General features: G+C 41.4%; 1 protein-coding gene across 4 annotated transcripts in view; it reads right to left on the reverse strand.

Annotated features, from left to right (window-relative positions):
* plch1 (phospholipase C, eta 1) overlaps positions 1 to 14,135 on the reverse strand; it is a 59,747-nt gene extending 45,612 nt beyond the window's left edge. For 3 of the 4 annotated variants that reach the window (XM_059331532.1, XM_059331535.1, XM_059331534.1), the window contains exon 1: positions 14,042 to 14,135. In XM_059331532.1, coding sequence (XP_059187515.1) covers positions 14,042 to 14,120 — 79 coding nt within the window. In that variant the 5' untranslated portion in view covers positions 14,121 to 14,135. Of the gene's footprint in view, positions 1 to 11,215; positions 11,854 to 14,041 lie in introns of those variants that run through there. The other variant, XM_059331533.1, reaches the window with a different exon arrangement.
* Between the last annotated feature and the right edge of the window lie 613 nt (positions 14,136 to 14,748).

The following is a 14,748-nucleotide window of genomic DNA, read 5'->3' on the forward strand; positions in this document are numbered from 1 at the left end:
GGTGTCCCTGAGGTATCACATACAGGAGAATAAGATGGACATAAGGTCACAGAGACTTTTGGCCACAACAATCTAATCAGTTCATCCTTGAGTCCAAATGGACTTTTGTGCTAAATTTGAGGGAATTCCCTTAAGGTTTTCCTAGGACAAAATGTCTTGTGTGGCACTTCAGTTTCCCAGCAGTATAATATCCAGGACACCACAGTACAAATTAGGATCTTAAGCCCAAAGCGGCTTCATTACACTCTGTAGGAGTCAGGTAAAGAGTAAAAATGTATATTCTGCATATATTGTAAAGATTTAAGTTAACTTTTGTTCTTAATAATTTATCACAAAAAATAGTTGATCATTTATCACATTGTAGGAATCAATACAACCTCCTATCTGCTAATAGCGTATGAGCAAGTGTCACATAGTGTTGTAACAATTCTTCAGAGCTGCGAAAAATAATGGGAGACTGAAGACACAGAGACTTGGGGAAAAAGAATTAATCAGAAATGAGAATATAGGCTGTTTTGCATTATTTATCTCCCATAGCCACTTCTGACATTCACAGTTTCATTAACAGCAAAAGCCAATGGAAGTTACTGTCAAATGTGGGTTTACTGTAGTATTGATCACATCTGCAGTCTCTGCTCCAATGAACAGGTCTTCTGGGATCTTTGATATGACACCGTTCCAGGCTAGATGATCCATGACTCAGACAAGTCAAGCTTCCAGCAACACTTCTCCAGTGCTAAGATACATATCAAACATCATAAATCAGGCCCAAAGCAAATAAATACTTTTCACCATTACCAGAGCCTACGTACATGCCCATTCTTCCCCAATCCCCAAGGAGTTTAAATATGGAAGAGTGTTTTTCCGAGAGGCAGTCAGATATATTTCACAAGAAAAAGCTAAAAGGGAATACAGAAGTCTGTTTTTTTCATGCAGCTCAAAAGCCAACACAAGGCAGCTCTCCAGAAATGGAGAAAGAGGGGTGATGTGTACAGGTATCAATTTATCATCTATTTGTTTTTTTCTTTGCATTGAACCAAACAACTGCCTTTTGTTGGTCCTCCTTTCTGTTTTTTTCCCCATTTTCTCCAGTCATCTATATGTCCCTGTTACTGCTTGACATTTCTTCAGGCACTTTACTCTCCATCAGCAATGATAAGGACCATGAAGAGTCAAACCTCAAACCTAGTTAGGCTGAGGATTGCGAAGCAAGGGACCCAAGGAGATGAGGTGGCAGGATTAATATCTGCCCAGGAGAGGGGAGCTGTGTCGTAATCAAAGATGAGAACTGATGTAAGTGGCTTTCAAAAGAGCAGTGATGGCTGAATCAAAGGATCAGTGCCCTTTACATCTTCACTCCCATCTCTTGTCCCATTCTCCCCTCAAGCATTAATGTTCAAAGCCTTTGAGTGTGAGGATTTAAATTTACAGTTTAGGTAATGCTTGCAAGTCGAGTATTTCAAGTCTTTGTAATCTCACTTGTTCTTTATATGCAGGATATCAGTCTGTATGCTTCGCTATGTGGCCACAGTATCTGCTCTTTGACAGTTCCTTTCCGTGCAATCTTACAAAAAGAAAAAAAGACTGAAAATGACAAACTCCACCCAAGTAAAAGAGAAAAATTGATTTTCAGCTAGGTAGGAGAATACGAGAAATATGTAAAGCATCTTTGATTTCTGTGTCAGACCTCTACTTTTTGGATCCCATTTATTTTGAGCAAGTCTGTGCATGTGCATTTACTGATGTGTTTGTCTCCATGTGCGTGCATGTGCTAAAACTCATCATCTCTGTCGGCGCGGTGCAGAGAGAACAGATCAAAGCTTTGTCTTGCCACAGAGGCCTAGGAAATTCAAACATATTTTAATGGGGTAGGTGATAGAGACGCCTGATGAACAAAGCCTGTCCTCACTTAGATCCATACAATGAAGGTCAGGCTGGGACAGTATACACAGCATCCACAGCAGTTTTTACCCATCATTTTCCATCTTACCTGTCACTTTTAATCTCAACATGATGAGAGATTCCTCTCAGCCTGTAACCTCATTTCGATGAGTTTATAGTCAGTTAGGGATGATATTTTGATCATTGAACAGCTCTACGTGGGATCTCTGTTAAGATTTTGGTCAGAGGGTGGTGACTCAAATAGACCGCAGCCCAAAGATTATCATAAATTATTCATAACTACATAAATTCATATTCAGCAGCATCTGCCTGATCCTTCATGCACTATTCATGTGACATAAGGCACCACCATGCGAACTATCCAAGCCAGTCCGACTATTGATGAAACACAACAATCACTGCAATCAAATAAACACAAAAAAGTCTCTCAATGGAGGCACCTCGTTATAATTCTTCACTTGCTGCTCTGTTAGCTTTCATGACCTGAAGGTTTGTTTTGTGTGTTGAAGTTTAATCAAGATGTGATTCAGTTTTGGTTGACTGACTCACTGTCCACAGGACAAAAATGAATGACATTTGCAAATAATTATTGCTATGAGGAGTGTGAAACTGCACAGGAATCAACACACAAATAGACAAATTCTCTTCTCTTGCATGTAATGAGCATCATCTCATTAAAACGAGATGCACAGGTTTCAAAGTTATGGTTGCAGAAAGTGAGCAGTTTGATCATCCTGGGGATATTCTGATACATAAACATGAGCCCTTGCTCTTTTTCTGGGCTATAAATAGCAGCAGCAATATGTTCAATATGCAATATGTTTGTCCACACACACATTTAATATGTAGAAAACAACCAGCACAAGAAGAAAAACAAAAGGATAAGGTGGTTTTTTTATGTAAGATGTATAAATTTAAGGGTTGAGAGGTGGGAAAATGCAGCGAAAAAAAGATTCCCACTTGTGTTTGTTTTAATGGGTTTCCTTTTTTTAAGGCACACTGAGTTATAGTGTCTAGACTACACACAAACACACACACACACACACACACACACAGACTTACCAATTTGCGTAAGCCTGCATTTCTGAGGTACAGCCACGGTGCCACCGATATGGTAGACGTTACGCGCCAGGAGAGTCGCGACAGTTAATACAGCTGATTTTTGGGCAGGACCATAAATACAGGTAGACTGTGCTTTATGAGAAGATAATGCAGTGGGACCAAAAAATAATTCCTCCATTTTCTTCAGGAAGAGTCCTTCTTTGCTCAGTTCCAGTGTGCAACACAGTCCACCTGTAGCTGAAAACTCCCCCAAAAAAAAACACTTTTTGTTTTTCTCACTTCAGACTTGACGGACACTTCAGACAGAAAACCTCAACACTTCAAACAACAAGCAACAGCACCAAAAATCCTGCTGTTCATCCTCCTCTGTACCATCCTGTGATCTGTGGCGGTACCTTCACTGACAGTCTTCTCTCTGAAAAACACACACACACGTTTCCACCTTTCTCCTGGTCATCTGCTCTCCACTCCCACTCCCTGCTTCTCACCTCCGTCTCTCTCTGATGTTTGAAAGTCAGATGTGCCTCTGTGTCAGTGTGGCTGTCACCATGCTTTAATGAGTTAATCCTGATGCAAGGACTTAGATACAGCATTTAACAGCTCTAGAATTGTTGTGGAGCAATTATGAAGAGTAAGGGAGGAGAGTGCGGCAGATGTGTGTCTCTGCATATCGCCCGGGTTCATCAGGAGTCAACCAGTGGGATATGAGGATAAGAACGATGATGTAACATTAATGATAATGCACGACTAAGAGTAACATTTAATGGGTTGACATGTGTGTTTGTCCGGGTGTGTGTATTAAAGGAAGAGTCGACGACAGCACATCTGTCCATCTTGTACTAAATGCTCTTCTGTTTCACACAGGCTTTGACCTCCGGCGGGGGAAGTCCTTTTCGCCCACATTTTACTATGTGTAACTGTCATTTTCATCTACTGGATGAGCCTATCAGGGAAACCTCATTCTTTGGGAGCAGCACAATACCATAACAATGGAAAATATGATTTGACTTTAATGGAAAACCCAAGGAGGTCTATTTTCCTGACATAGGGTGCAAAAGCAAAATGCAAGCAATAATTCAGGGAGTCGGCACAATATGCAGTATGGCAGACATCACTGTGACTATGTCCACTATTTTTACACAGTGTGGTAGTATGCATTTTGTGGTTTGATGAAGTAGGAGAACAAGTGAGGAAGTGATTGTTTAATGCACATTTATTCCACCTGACATCAGATCCAATTCGAATATGCCTGAATCAATGTTACAGAGACTGGGCACCTTAAATACTCGTGTTGTCACAGTGCCAGTTATTCTCAGAGCATGACAACAGTCAAACATTGTCTTTAGATGGTAAACATGTTGTATATGTGTCAGGTGAATTTACACTGGTCGTTATCAACTTATATGGTCAACAATGATAGCTGAAATCCCGAAATCTGAATCTGAAATTATTAGCCAAAACACAGTTCTATTCCTGAAATGTCAGCATACCTAAATATAATTAAGTTAACCTGTTGAACATGTTGGTTGAGCAAGGACCAAGAAAACACAGAATAACACAGTGTCACAATCGCTGCATCCTGTGCTTAGAGCCACCCAAGACGATAGTTATTAGTTTAAAGAAAAACAAACGATCCAGAGCCTTTTTTCCCTTATCCCAGAATGATAATGGGTGCAGAAGGACCTTTCTAGTGGCTACTCAAGACCAGGGTATGTGTGAACAAATTAGGTCATCAGCAAAATCAGACCCTTTCCGAACGAGCAATCGACACAACTCCTGGTTCAGGCCCTTGTGTTATCGCGTTTAGACTACTGCAACTCTCTACTGGCGGGTCTTCCTGCATGCACCACCAAGCCTCTGCAGATGATCAAGAACACGGCTGCACGTCTGGTCTTCAACTAGCCCAGGAGAGCACTTGTCACTCCGCTTCTCATCTCTGTTCACTGGCTACCAGTCGCAGCCCGCATCAAATACAAAGCCTTGTCTCTTGCCTATACAAAATAGCAACGGGTACAGCCCCTGCTTATCTGAACTCCTGTGTTTGAGGTACACCCACTGTGCTCTTCAAGTGAAAGACGTCTGGCTCCTTCGCCGCTGAAGGCCTCTGCGTCTCAAACCAACTCTTCTCCTCTGTATTGCCCCGGTGGTGGAACGACCTTCCAAACTCCATCTGAACTGCTGAGTCCTTATCAATCTTTAAGAAGAGACTGAAGACCCAACTCTTTACTGAACACCTTCACACTTGATCTACACAGATGACAACGATAAGTATCGCACTGACCGCTCGCACAACCGAAAAGCACTTGCGTCCTAATGGACTCAAACTTAACCCACAAGACTTACTCTTGCTATGTTTCTTGACTTCATCCTTGCTTGTGTTGGATTAACTCTCATTTGTACATTGCTTTGGATAAAATTGTCTGCTAAATGACGTAGAATTGTAAAATTGTAGGTGCCAACTAAACAACCACACCATAACCCTTTGATGAGGGGGTCTCAGAACTAGAACGTGACCCAAACTCAGTCCAACACAACTACCAGGTGTCCTCCACAAGTATGAGCTAAACGTTTCCTGCAGCCAGGTGTGCTTTGCATTCAGGAGTGTGGCAGAGCATGCATATTGTAGGAGCTTGTGTTGTAGCAGCAGCAGCAGCAGCAGGTAGCGGGAGAATTGCAGCAATGATTCTCTCATAGAATCCACTAGTCCAGGTCACCGGAACTTCTTCCTATATTTACTTTCTTGCTCCCACCCCAGACACATCTGGCCAATAAATGTAGTGAATATTCTCATGGGGTTTGTTGTGATGCATTTTGGTTCACTTGGATTTTTTTCTGTTAAAATAAAACCGAACCAAGAGGAAAATCTGGAGTTTGCAATCACATCAACCCATTTGGAACAGAGCAAGACCCTTTATCAAAGATGATGATAAACCCATCTTTGTAAATATAGTACTGACTTTGGGGCTGTGTCATCCAGTCTTCGCCCTATTTCACTTTTCCTCTCAGGACATTCAACAGCTTTGCAATTAAATTAGTCAGGCGCATAGCTTCAGCTTGATGAATTTGAAACCAGGCTGCACCATGGAAGGAAAAAGGCCTGTAGCGCAAATGCGGATACTACTGACCTTGATGAAATCAAAACTCACCTGCTCCACCTGTTCCACCACCAGTGTGATGAACAGCAAAGTGACTACTGGGTGGTCGTATTTATTCAAGCATAGCAATCATACATACTGAACCATTAATGAAGTGACATCCACTCATTTGTCCGCTTGCTTGTTTCTGCTCAGGGTTGTGGAGGCCTGGAGCCTTTGCCAGCATGCACTGAAGGTGGAGAGCCAGCCTGAATCAGCTGTCAGTCAGGGCTAACACAGATAGACAGACACTCATACCAGTGGGACAGCTGGAGACTTTAATCCACCTGATGTGTGTCATTGGAAGGAAACACAGAGGAAACCTGCATGTACGCAGAGATAACATGCAGACTGCACACAGGGAGGAGTGGAGCTCAACACTAAGCCACAGTGTCATTCATTGGCTAATCTGTTGTTTAATTGGAAAAAAAGAGTGCGCATCGGGGGGGAAATGGAAACATAGGCAAACAACCCAACAACTGTGATCCGGATAGTCTAAGGTTAAATCCTGATTGGAGCATGGAAAAACGTGAAAACAACAAAAAGGCTATTGGTCCAACTTTGGCACATTGCAGAGCTCCAGCCGCTTACAGAAAGCAGCTAATAAAGTAAATTGGCTTCTCTAACCTTAACAACAAAACAGGTTATTTATAGTAATTGAGCATTTTTGTGTGGTACCCCAGTCAGCAGGTTGTTGTTTGTCACTGCCTTCCAAACCATTACAAATGCCCATAAGAGGAATAATAGATGATATTTGTTTAAGTTTTGGCTACTAAAACTACTTGGTTGAGGCCGTGAAAAAAACACAGTCATAATTAAATTAATCTAATTTTGGGTGGAATACAAGATTTATACATGTAACAACCAAAAGGGTTTTGTAGTACTGAAAAATCCCCTCCTGTAAAAAATATGTTTTTACATGTACACTGTAAAAAAGGATTCAGGAGGTTAGTTAGTATGACTTAAAAAAAAGAGCTTTATCAGCATAACATTTTTTTGTTACATGTCCATTGTTTTATTGTGTTGATAACTTATTTCAAGAAGTTGATCAAAATTAAAAATGAAGAAAGATGTCTTAACTCAGAAATATATTGATTTTGGATAAGCATTTCTGCCTTCACTTAACAAGGGAAAGTTTTAAGGTAATGAAACTTGTTTGTATTACAATATGTCTGATTTAAGTGAAATAATTAACTTATACTCAATAAAATAGAGGTAACAATTTGCCACGATTTTTTTGAGTAGAAAGAAAGTAAAATAAAGGAGTTATAGCAACTTAAATAGAGTAATTTGACCACTTATTAACACTGAAACTTTGATATAAAAATTGAGTTGGTTCAACTCATTATGAAGCTTGTAGAGGACAAGACAAATCATGTTGGTTGTACTAGACTATTTGAGTTAGTTCAGCTATAAAAGTCTCATGGGAAATACTCAATAATGTTAGTTGGAATTATTTAAAAAGATAAATGCAAATTGTTACAACATTTTTTTAAGTTGAGCCAGTGTAATTCTTTTTTAAGAGTGTATGTCCTTTCAAATGTCTGTACCATATTGAATATACTGACTTATCTGTGCAAAGCTTGTCACCAAAGAGGTGTTTTCTCATTTCAGATGTCTGGGCCCTTCCCTAATTTGAATTCAAATGTACACCAAGATAGCAAGATTATCTTCAAAAGCCATTTGCTGTCTAATATCCAAAAGTTTTAAAAGAAACCTGAAACCTCCAGCACAGAGCAAACTTGTCAGTATAGAGAGTGAAAACACACTGTAACATCATTGCAGATAATATTGTATGTTTCACAACCACTAACTCCTTGTCAGCCACTGCCAGTTCCAAACTGACAAGCAAACTAATTTAAACAAACCATAGATGCAACATTTACCAATCTGATAAGACAGCTTGCTGCCAATATTGATGCACAGCAGAATCCTCATCTCTAGGTCTGACTTAGGCTTCAACATGTCTGGCTAAATCTCTCTGAAGTTTCCTCCAACACTAGCCATCTTGATGTGCACTGCCCCTTCACCAGTTTACATACTAAACCAATTTATAGGTAACCGTTAAACCATGCTAAATGTGGGCATTTATAGTAGTAGAGCCTCACAGAGCCAGCAACATGTAGACTTGTAGTCTTGTTTCAGATGAAATAGCCTTAAATTTGGTTTCAGGGTTTGATTGTTTTTCACATTTTCACGTTAATTTCTGCCGATCTGCTTATAGACTGCATGTAACATCATGATTTCCTTAGTGACTCTTCTACGGACTAAGATTGGCAGTGTTTCTTTCACTCTTACAGCTTCAACGCTTCATATTCTGCAGCATAATGCCAGTTAGTCCAAACAATTCACACCTATGGGGAGAAATTCAAATGTAAATACCTTTTAGAGCCAGCTAATTACATAAAACCTGCACGGAAGAGGAATATTTTAATATTTTATTATTTAAATTATTATGCCGAAACCTCTTATTAGTGACATAAAAGGTTAGGAAACAGGGAAATGATGAGCAAAAGAGGGAAAACACACACTCTTATCTCACAGTCACTCACTTTGCCTAATTAAGAGTGCTCAGGCAGCGCTCAAGCCCCCAATGTTACAAATGGGTTCCCAGGTCCCCCCGGGGTGCAGAGTGTAGAGCGGCACCAGAATGAAAATAAACACATGACAACTGCAGCATGATAATGCATTCACCAAAGATGCTACAGGGGGCTCCCCGAGTGGAGGAGTTCAGCACCGACATCAAAGGAGGGAACTAGAGCCTGTGTGTGTGTGTGAGCATGAGTGTGTGTGTGTACGGGATATGTATTGATGTTCCTGCAATGCTCAAGCTCCTTCCATCCTCCTCCCTACACCAGGCTGGATGACTGTGAGTAAATTGAGATATAGTATCTTTGGCAGCAGAGGCAGACTGCCATGAAAACTGTCTGATCTCCACTGCTTTACATGTTGGAGTGAAGCTGTACTGCTTGGAGCTGCTTTTCTGGTGCTTCATTTCAGGACACAGGAGCAACCTAAAAGTGTTGGCTACGTCAGTAAGTGCACCGAGCTTCTGGGTAGCTTATTAACTGCTGAGAGGATGGAAGCCAATGGAATAAAAGCCAGTGGTTATGGATAATTTGCTTTCTATTTCGCACGTAGACACAGGTGTATAGAGCCGCTTTACACAGATGATAGCCTCCCAGTAGGTTTTAGAAGCAGACATTTCACACTCATATCCAATATGCTTGATGTGAGAACAAATGTGATGTTCCTGCAGCTAAGTCAACATGCGGGCGGACTGAAACAGTAGCTTGTTAACAGTGAAATTCTATGTAAATGCAAATCACTGTGCTTTGAAATGAAGTGGAAAAGACAAAGATGGATATAAGTGGCTCCCAGGATATTGGACATGTGAAGGTAGTTGATGAACAATGACTGCCAAACTAAGTTCCAATACTAGTATCAAAACATGACTTATTTTGATCTTGATTTTAACTGTGTTTTAACTGTAAGGCGTCTTTGAGAAACCTGAAAAGTGCTCTATAAATAAAATGTATTAATATTATTATCATACCTGCCATTTGCCTGCATAAAAAGTCTGGAATTTTCAAGAGATTTTTTCTTTAGATATTCAACACCAGCTCTTGGCACAGAGGAGAGTTGCCTAACCTCAACTCGCTTTGAGAAGTTGCCTAAATTTGACATGACGTTTTGAACTAGGAACTATTTGACCAGACATCCTTCGCCTGCTTTTGTTTTTGTTACATTATGATTTTACACACTCACAGACACATTTCAGTCGGTCAGTCAGAGGAGAGAGAAAATAACAAGAAATGGTCTAAGAGCAGAGGAGGAGAGCTAAAAGGAGGAGAGTGTATTCCTCCCCTGGTGTCTGTTAGCTGTTTCTCTGCCCTGGAGCGACAGAAAGGAAGAGGCAGAGACAAAAAGGGGGGCATGCTGAGATTCATCATCATCAGTACAGGAGAAGACACATGAGGAAAAACACATTTTTACATGGAAAAGCCATTTCCTCCATGTGGAGGAGATTAGCAACCATGCATGCGCCTCCAAACCTCCTCTCCCTCCATCATTGTCTCTCCTTTTCTCTCCCACCGAGGGCTCTTGGTGCCATGCAACTCTGTGGCCTAAATGAATGAGGAGGCAAGAAGAAAGCAGGGGCCTCCCTCTCACACCCCAGTGCTCACATAGATAAAGAAAAACAGGCGATGCAAGGGTGAAGACTGACAGCTTGACACATCCTGCTTTCTAAGTGCCAGGGATGCGCCATATTTTTGACAGCGTACGGAAGAGAGCAAAAGGGGTCGGTCTAATAGCCCGGGGACTGTTGGGACTTCCATTTTGCCATCAAAGCTCAACCCAAAGCTCTGTCACAGTGTGTGGGGCTGAACGTGCCCTGCCTGGGTTTCAAGGGGCTCCTGATTCTACTGATGCAAACAACCCACCTCTGATGCTGAGCTATGGCATGTTATATGGTCTGTCAGTCTGTCAGGCATCTTCTCACCAAGGCGCTGCAGTGACACATCCTATAAACATCTCAGAGATGCTTAGATTTCTGTGAACAGTGTGGAGGATGCATCATTGTAAAGGATGTGGCACATCCACACCTAAGTGCTGCTATATGGATTCAGGGCAGAGAAAGTCTTGTCAAATCAGAAATTAAGAGGCTTTTCTGCCCCCTAGTGACAAGAACAAAGGGGCATTTTCAGCACCAGGGACAGTTTCCCTCTGCTCCACTGCTGCTTCATCAAGAGCTCTAATATAAACTGACAAAATCTGACATCAGTTTATAAATTCACATGAGAATAAATCGACTGAGTGATATCATGGAATGAATTCTGATGTTTTGTTCCAAAAATGTCGATTTACATTAATTGCACAGTAAATCATTCATGCAAATTGACAAGCCTCAATTAAGATTCCTTTTGCGAGTGCTTGTAGCAGCGCCAGTGATGACATTTATTAACAAAAACAAGCGCAATTGAGAAATTACGCATGGGCTCCTGCCTACTTGCAATGTAGGCATCCAAAGGAGTAAACACGGAGTATCTCTCAACATATGTGATCTGAAAAATTAAATAAGCAAATGAAAAAAAAGCTTGCAAATGTTCGCTTACCCTTCTCCAAACTGAGATTTCTGCAAACTTCAAGTTCTGCCATTTAGGACTGGAGTTGTTGGTCTCACAAGGTCCCTCCATGCATTTTGGAAATCATTTTTTATCTCCTAGTTATAGCGGTTCGAAAAAACATCAAAACATGCATAGCTTGTCCATTCTCCATGATGATTGGACGTTCACATGAAAAGCGCCATGATGATGAAGTGCCACTTTTTTTGTCCCCAAAAAAACGAGCCCCAAAAACAAACTGCACCTCAGCATCTGCCTCCCTGTGCAGTCTGCGGAGTGGATTTCACAAACCATCAAACCCCTCACATCCACAGCCGGTGCGCGCACAGCCTCTCCTCTCACCAGGCGCAACACAGAGAGGAAAAAACGATAAGCCGATTTCTCACACGCTCGTTGGACCGACGGAGAGTGGTTGTTAATAAGCAAGAGTGAGAGAGAGTGAATAATAGCGCGCGGAGCTGTGGCTTAATCGTCACAGTTGGACATTTTTGGACATTTCACCAGGTTTGCCCGGCAGTCTGCTTCAGCTGTTTGGCGTCAGTTTTGAATTCCCCACCAAACTGTACTCGTGTCATATCCGTTTGTTTGTTTTTGGTCAGATATTCCTCGGTGTATCGTTAGGGAAAACAACAGTCAACATTGCGCAGGAATGCCAGCGCTATGACCCACTTTACGCTCCGTGTGCGTCTCGTTTTAGGAATGAAAGCTTCCTCAGAGACGCAGCAGCAGAATATGAGGGATGCTCTGCAGTGCGCAGACTGGGGCCCCGTGTCCCCAGAGAGACACCGAGACACTGAGAGAGCGCACGTTATGTGTAAATATCCATTAATAGGTTAAGCTTTTAAATTCTGTGTGTGTGTGTGTGTGTGTGTGTGTGTGTGTGTGTGTGTGTGTGTGTGTGTGTGTTTGTGTAGGCCCTATCCCAGTTTGAGTCAATTCCCTAATGAAAGTTTGGTCAATCTAGAGCTCCCAGATAAGTCTTGCTTATTGGTCCAAATTAAAGTCGTTTAATTTAGGGATGCAGGAGACAATTACGAAGTGACCAAGCACATACACACATGCACACACACATGCACCAACACAGTTGTGTGTCCAAACACTAAGAGCCAGAGGCAGAGGTTACCAAATCGATTAGTGCTGTCTGGAGGAACAAAAAGACATGTCTGACCACAAGAGTCACCCTGTGCTCAATGCTGTGTGTGTGTGTGTGTGTGTGTGTGTGTGTGTGTGTGTGTGTGTATTAGCAAGTACATGAAGCTTTCCAGTGATTGCTCACTTTGATTTAAGTCGTAGACCTCTTTTCATCCACACCTGCCTGGTCACAGACAGTCCCCCACCCCTTCTCACACTGATTTATGTACCATGGCCAAACAAAAACCATCAGCCACTCTGTCTGGAAACAACTGGGAGGAAGGGAAAGAAGGCAAAGTGAAGCAAAGTCATGTGGAAAATAAACGGGGGAAAGAAAGGAGACGAATATGTTTTCGAAATGGCCCAGACTGACAAGAAAGGACAAACTGTCAGAGAAATTGGAGGAGGAAAACAGACAGAGAGCAACAGGATCTGAATTTTGGTGAAGATACAGCAGAAAGTATATTCCCAGTCTATTTGTTCCGCTTCTTCACCCTTTATCTCTTAGAAAAAGTTAATGGCAGCTTGAACATAACAAATTTAGACGATTAGATTGGGATCAGAATATGTTATTTTTTATTTATTTAGTGTTTATTTGATGTGGACATAGCAATTACATTGGACAGACCAGCCAGATGCATTGTTTAGCACAAGAGCTAATTCACAACACTTGTCCATAGGCAGTTTTTGAATCTTGTAAGAAATGGGTTGGAAGGGTGCTGCAAGTTTACTCTTATGGGTCTTTATGAAAATGCATTTGCATTCTGTGCTCAGAAGGCTATTCATTTAATTTCAACGACATTTATTGACCGCAAAGTCTGGAAGAAAAGTCCATTTTGTCTTGGAGAAAAATATTTAAAGAGGGGGAAAATGGGTGAAATTCCTCTAGATGTGATAATATCTTTACTTCTAAGCATGACCGGAGGGGAAACAGACACTTGTGTTCACGCTCTGCATTCATCAGGTCAATCCATCATCCACAGCGGAATACTGAAGCAGTCAGGCCTGATTTCTACTACTGTTTGCTGACAAGCACACAGTACACACTTGTGCAGTGTGTAGCAAACAGTCAGGAGAGGTGGGATGTGTGACAGCCACAGAGGCAGACAAAGATCACAGACTTCTTATGGATTTGTCTGGCGGATCTGTCAGTGTGCAGCCTGACTGCCACAAAACTAATAAATCATGATCAAGTTGATGTCTGGATAAATTTTAGCTTTAAGGAGAATGAAATGTTGTGGTTCATTAAATCATATATAACATTTATAAATTTGTAAATTATAACATACGTGTCAGGTTACTCAAGTTGATGCATGCTGTTATTAAGTAGAAGAACAGAATACACGATAGGACATGGATTCTTTTTTTTCTTCAACTTCCCACCATGTGAGTAAAAATATGTATTAATCACCCCTGAATAGAAGTGTAGCACAATGATTGGAGTTGAGGTTTTGTGCACCAATAAACAGTAATACTTTTGCATTGATTTCACAAGAATAAATCTTGGCTTTGCTGTCTCCAATATAAAGTGTTTGAGATACAACGGTGAAGAAGAGTCTCCCTCTACTGTTCATTCTCATGACATACAGTTATCAGGGAGAACGTACTGTTTATTATATTCTGTTCAGTATTCTGTTGTGTGTGTGTGTGTGTGTGTGTGTGTGTGTGTGTGTGTGTGGTATTTACCATGAAAAGTGCTGTTGTCGGTCAGGAAGTGCCGGCGGTACTGTGGCTCTCCTTTCCTGTTTACGACCCAGGCGCTCATGGTGAGAGGAGGAGGGATGCAGCAGGACAAACAGCTGGATGACCTATGAGGGAGGAGAGAATTTGCAGAAATTAAATGAATCTAAATGGTAATTTTATGCAAATATGTCATAGAACATGTATATAAACAATGCATCTCATGTCCTGTGCAATGAGCAAACTCACAAATCCCAAGACAAACAGCACAAGATGCAGTTTAAAGGTTCTTTGAGTTTTTGAATATTAATATAGCTGAAAACAACCACTAAGATATAGTGTTAGGTTACCTCCTCATCTCTACCATCATTTGCTCCTCTTCTTTACTAAACTGCCATCCATCTGGAAAGATCTCATTGTCCACCTTTTTGTCTTCTTTGAATTTCCACTTCTCTCTCCATGTGTTCTCATTTATCTTCCTTCTGTTTCTCCTCACCATTTATTCCCGGATTCCCAATTTTCCACTACTTCCTCCTGATCACTTTTCATTCCTGCCTCTCCCACTGCCAGTTTCACTGCTTAGTGTTTCCCCACCTGTTGCTCATCTGTCTTTCTGTGATTTATTGCTTCCAACTACAAACACACACTCTCGCTCACCCACCCACATACACACACACCGGAGATGTACAGATCTGGAAAGACTCGGAGCCTCT

Source organism: Centropristis striata, chromosome 4 (genome assembly GCF_030273125.1).
Source record: "Centropristis striata isolate RG_2023a ecotype Rhode Island chromosome 4, C.striata_1.0, whole genome shotgun sequence".
Classification (NCBI taxonomy): Eukaryota; Metazoa; Chordata; class Actinopteri; order Perciformes; family Serranidae; genus Centropristis; species Centropristis striata.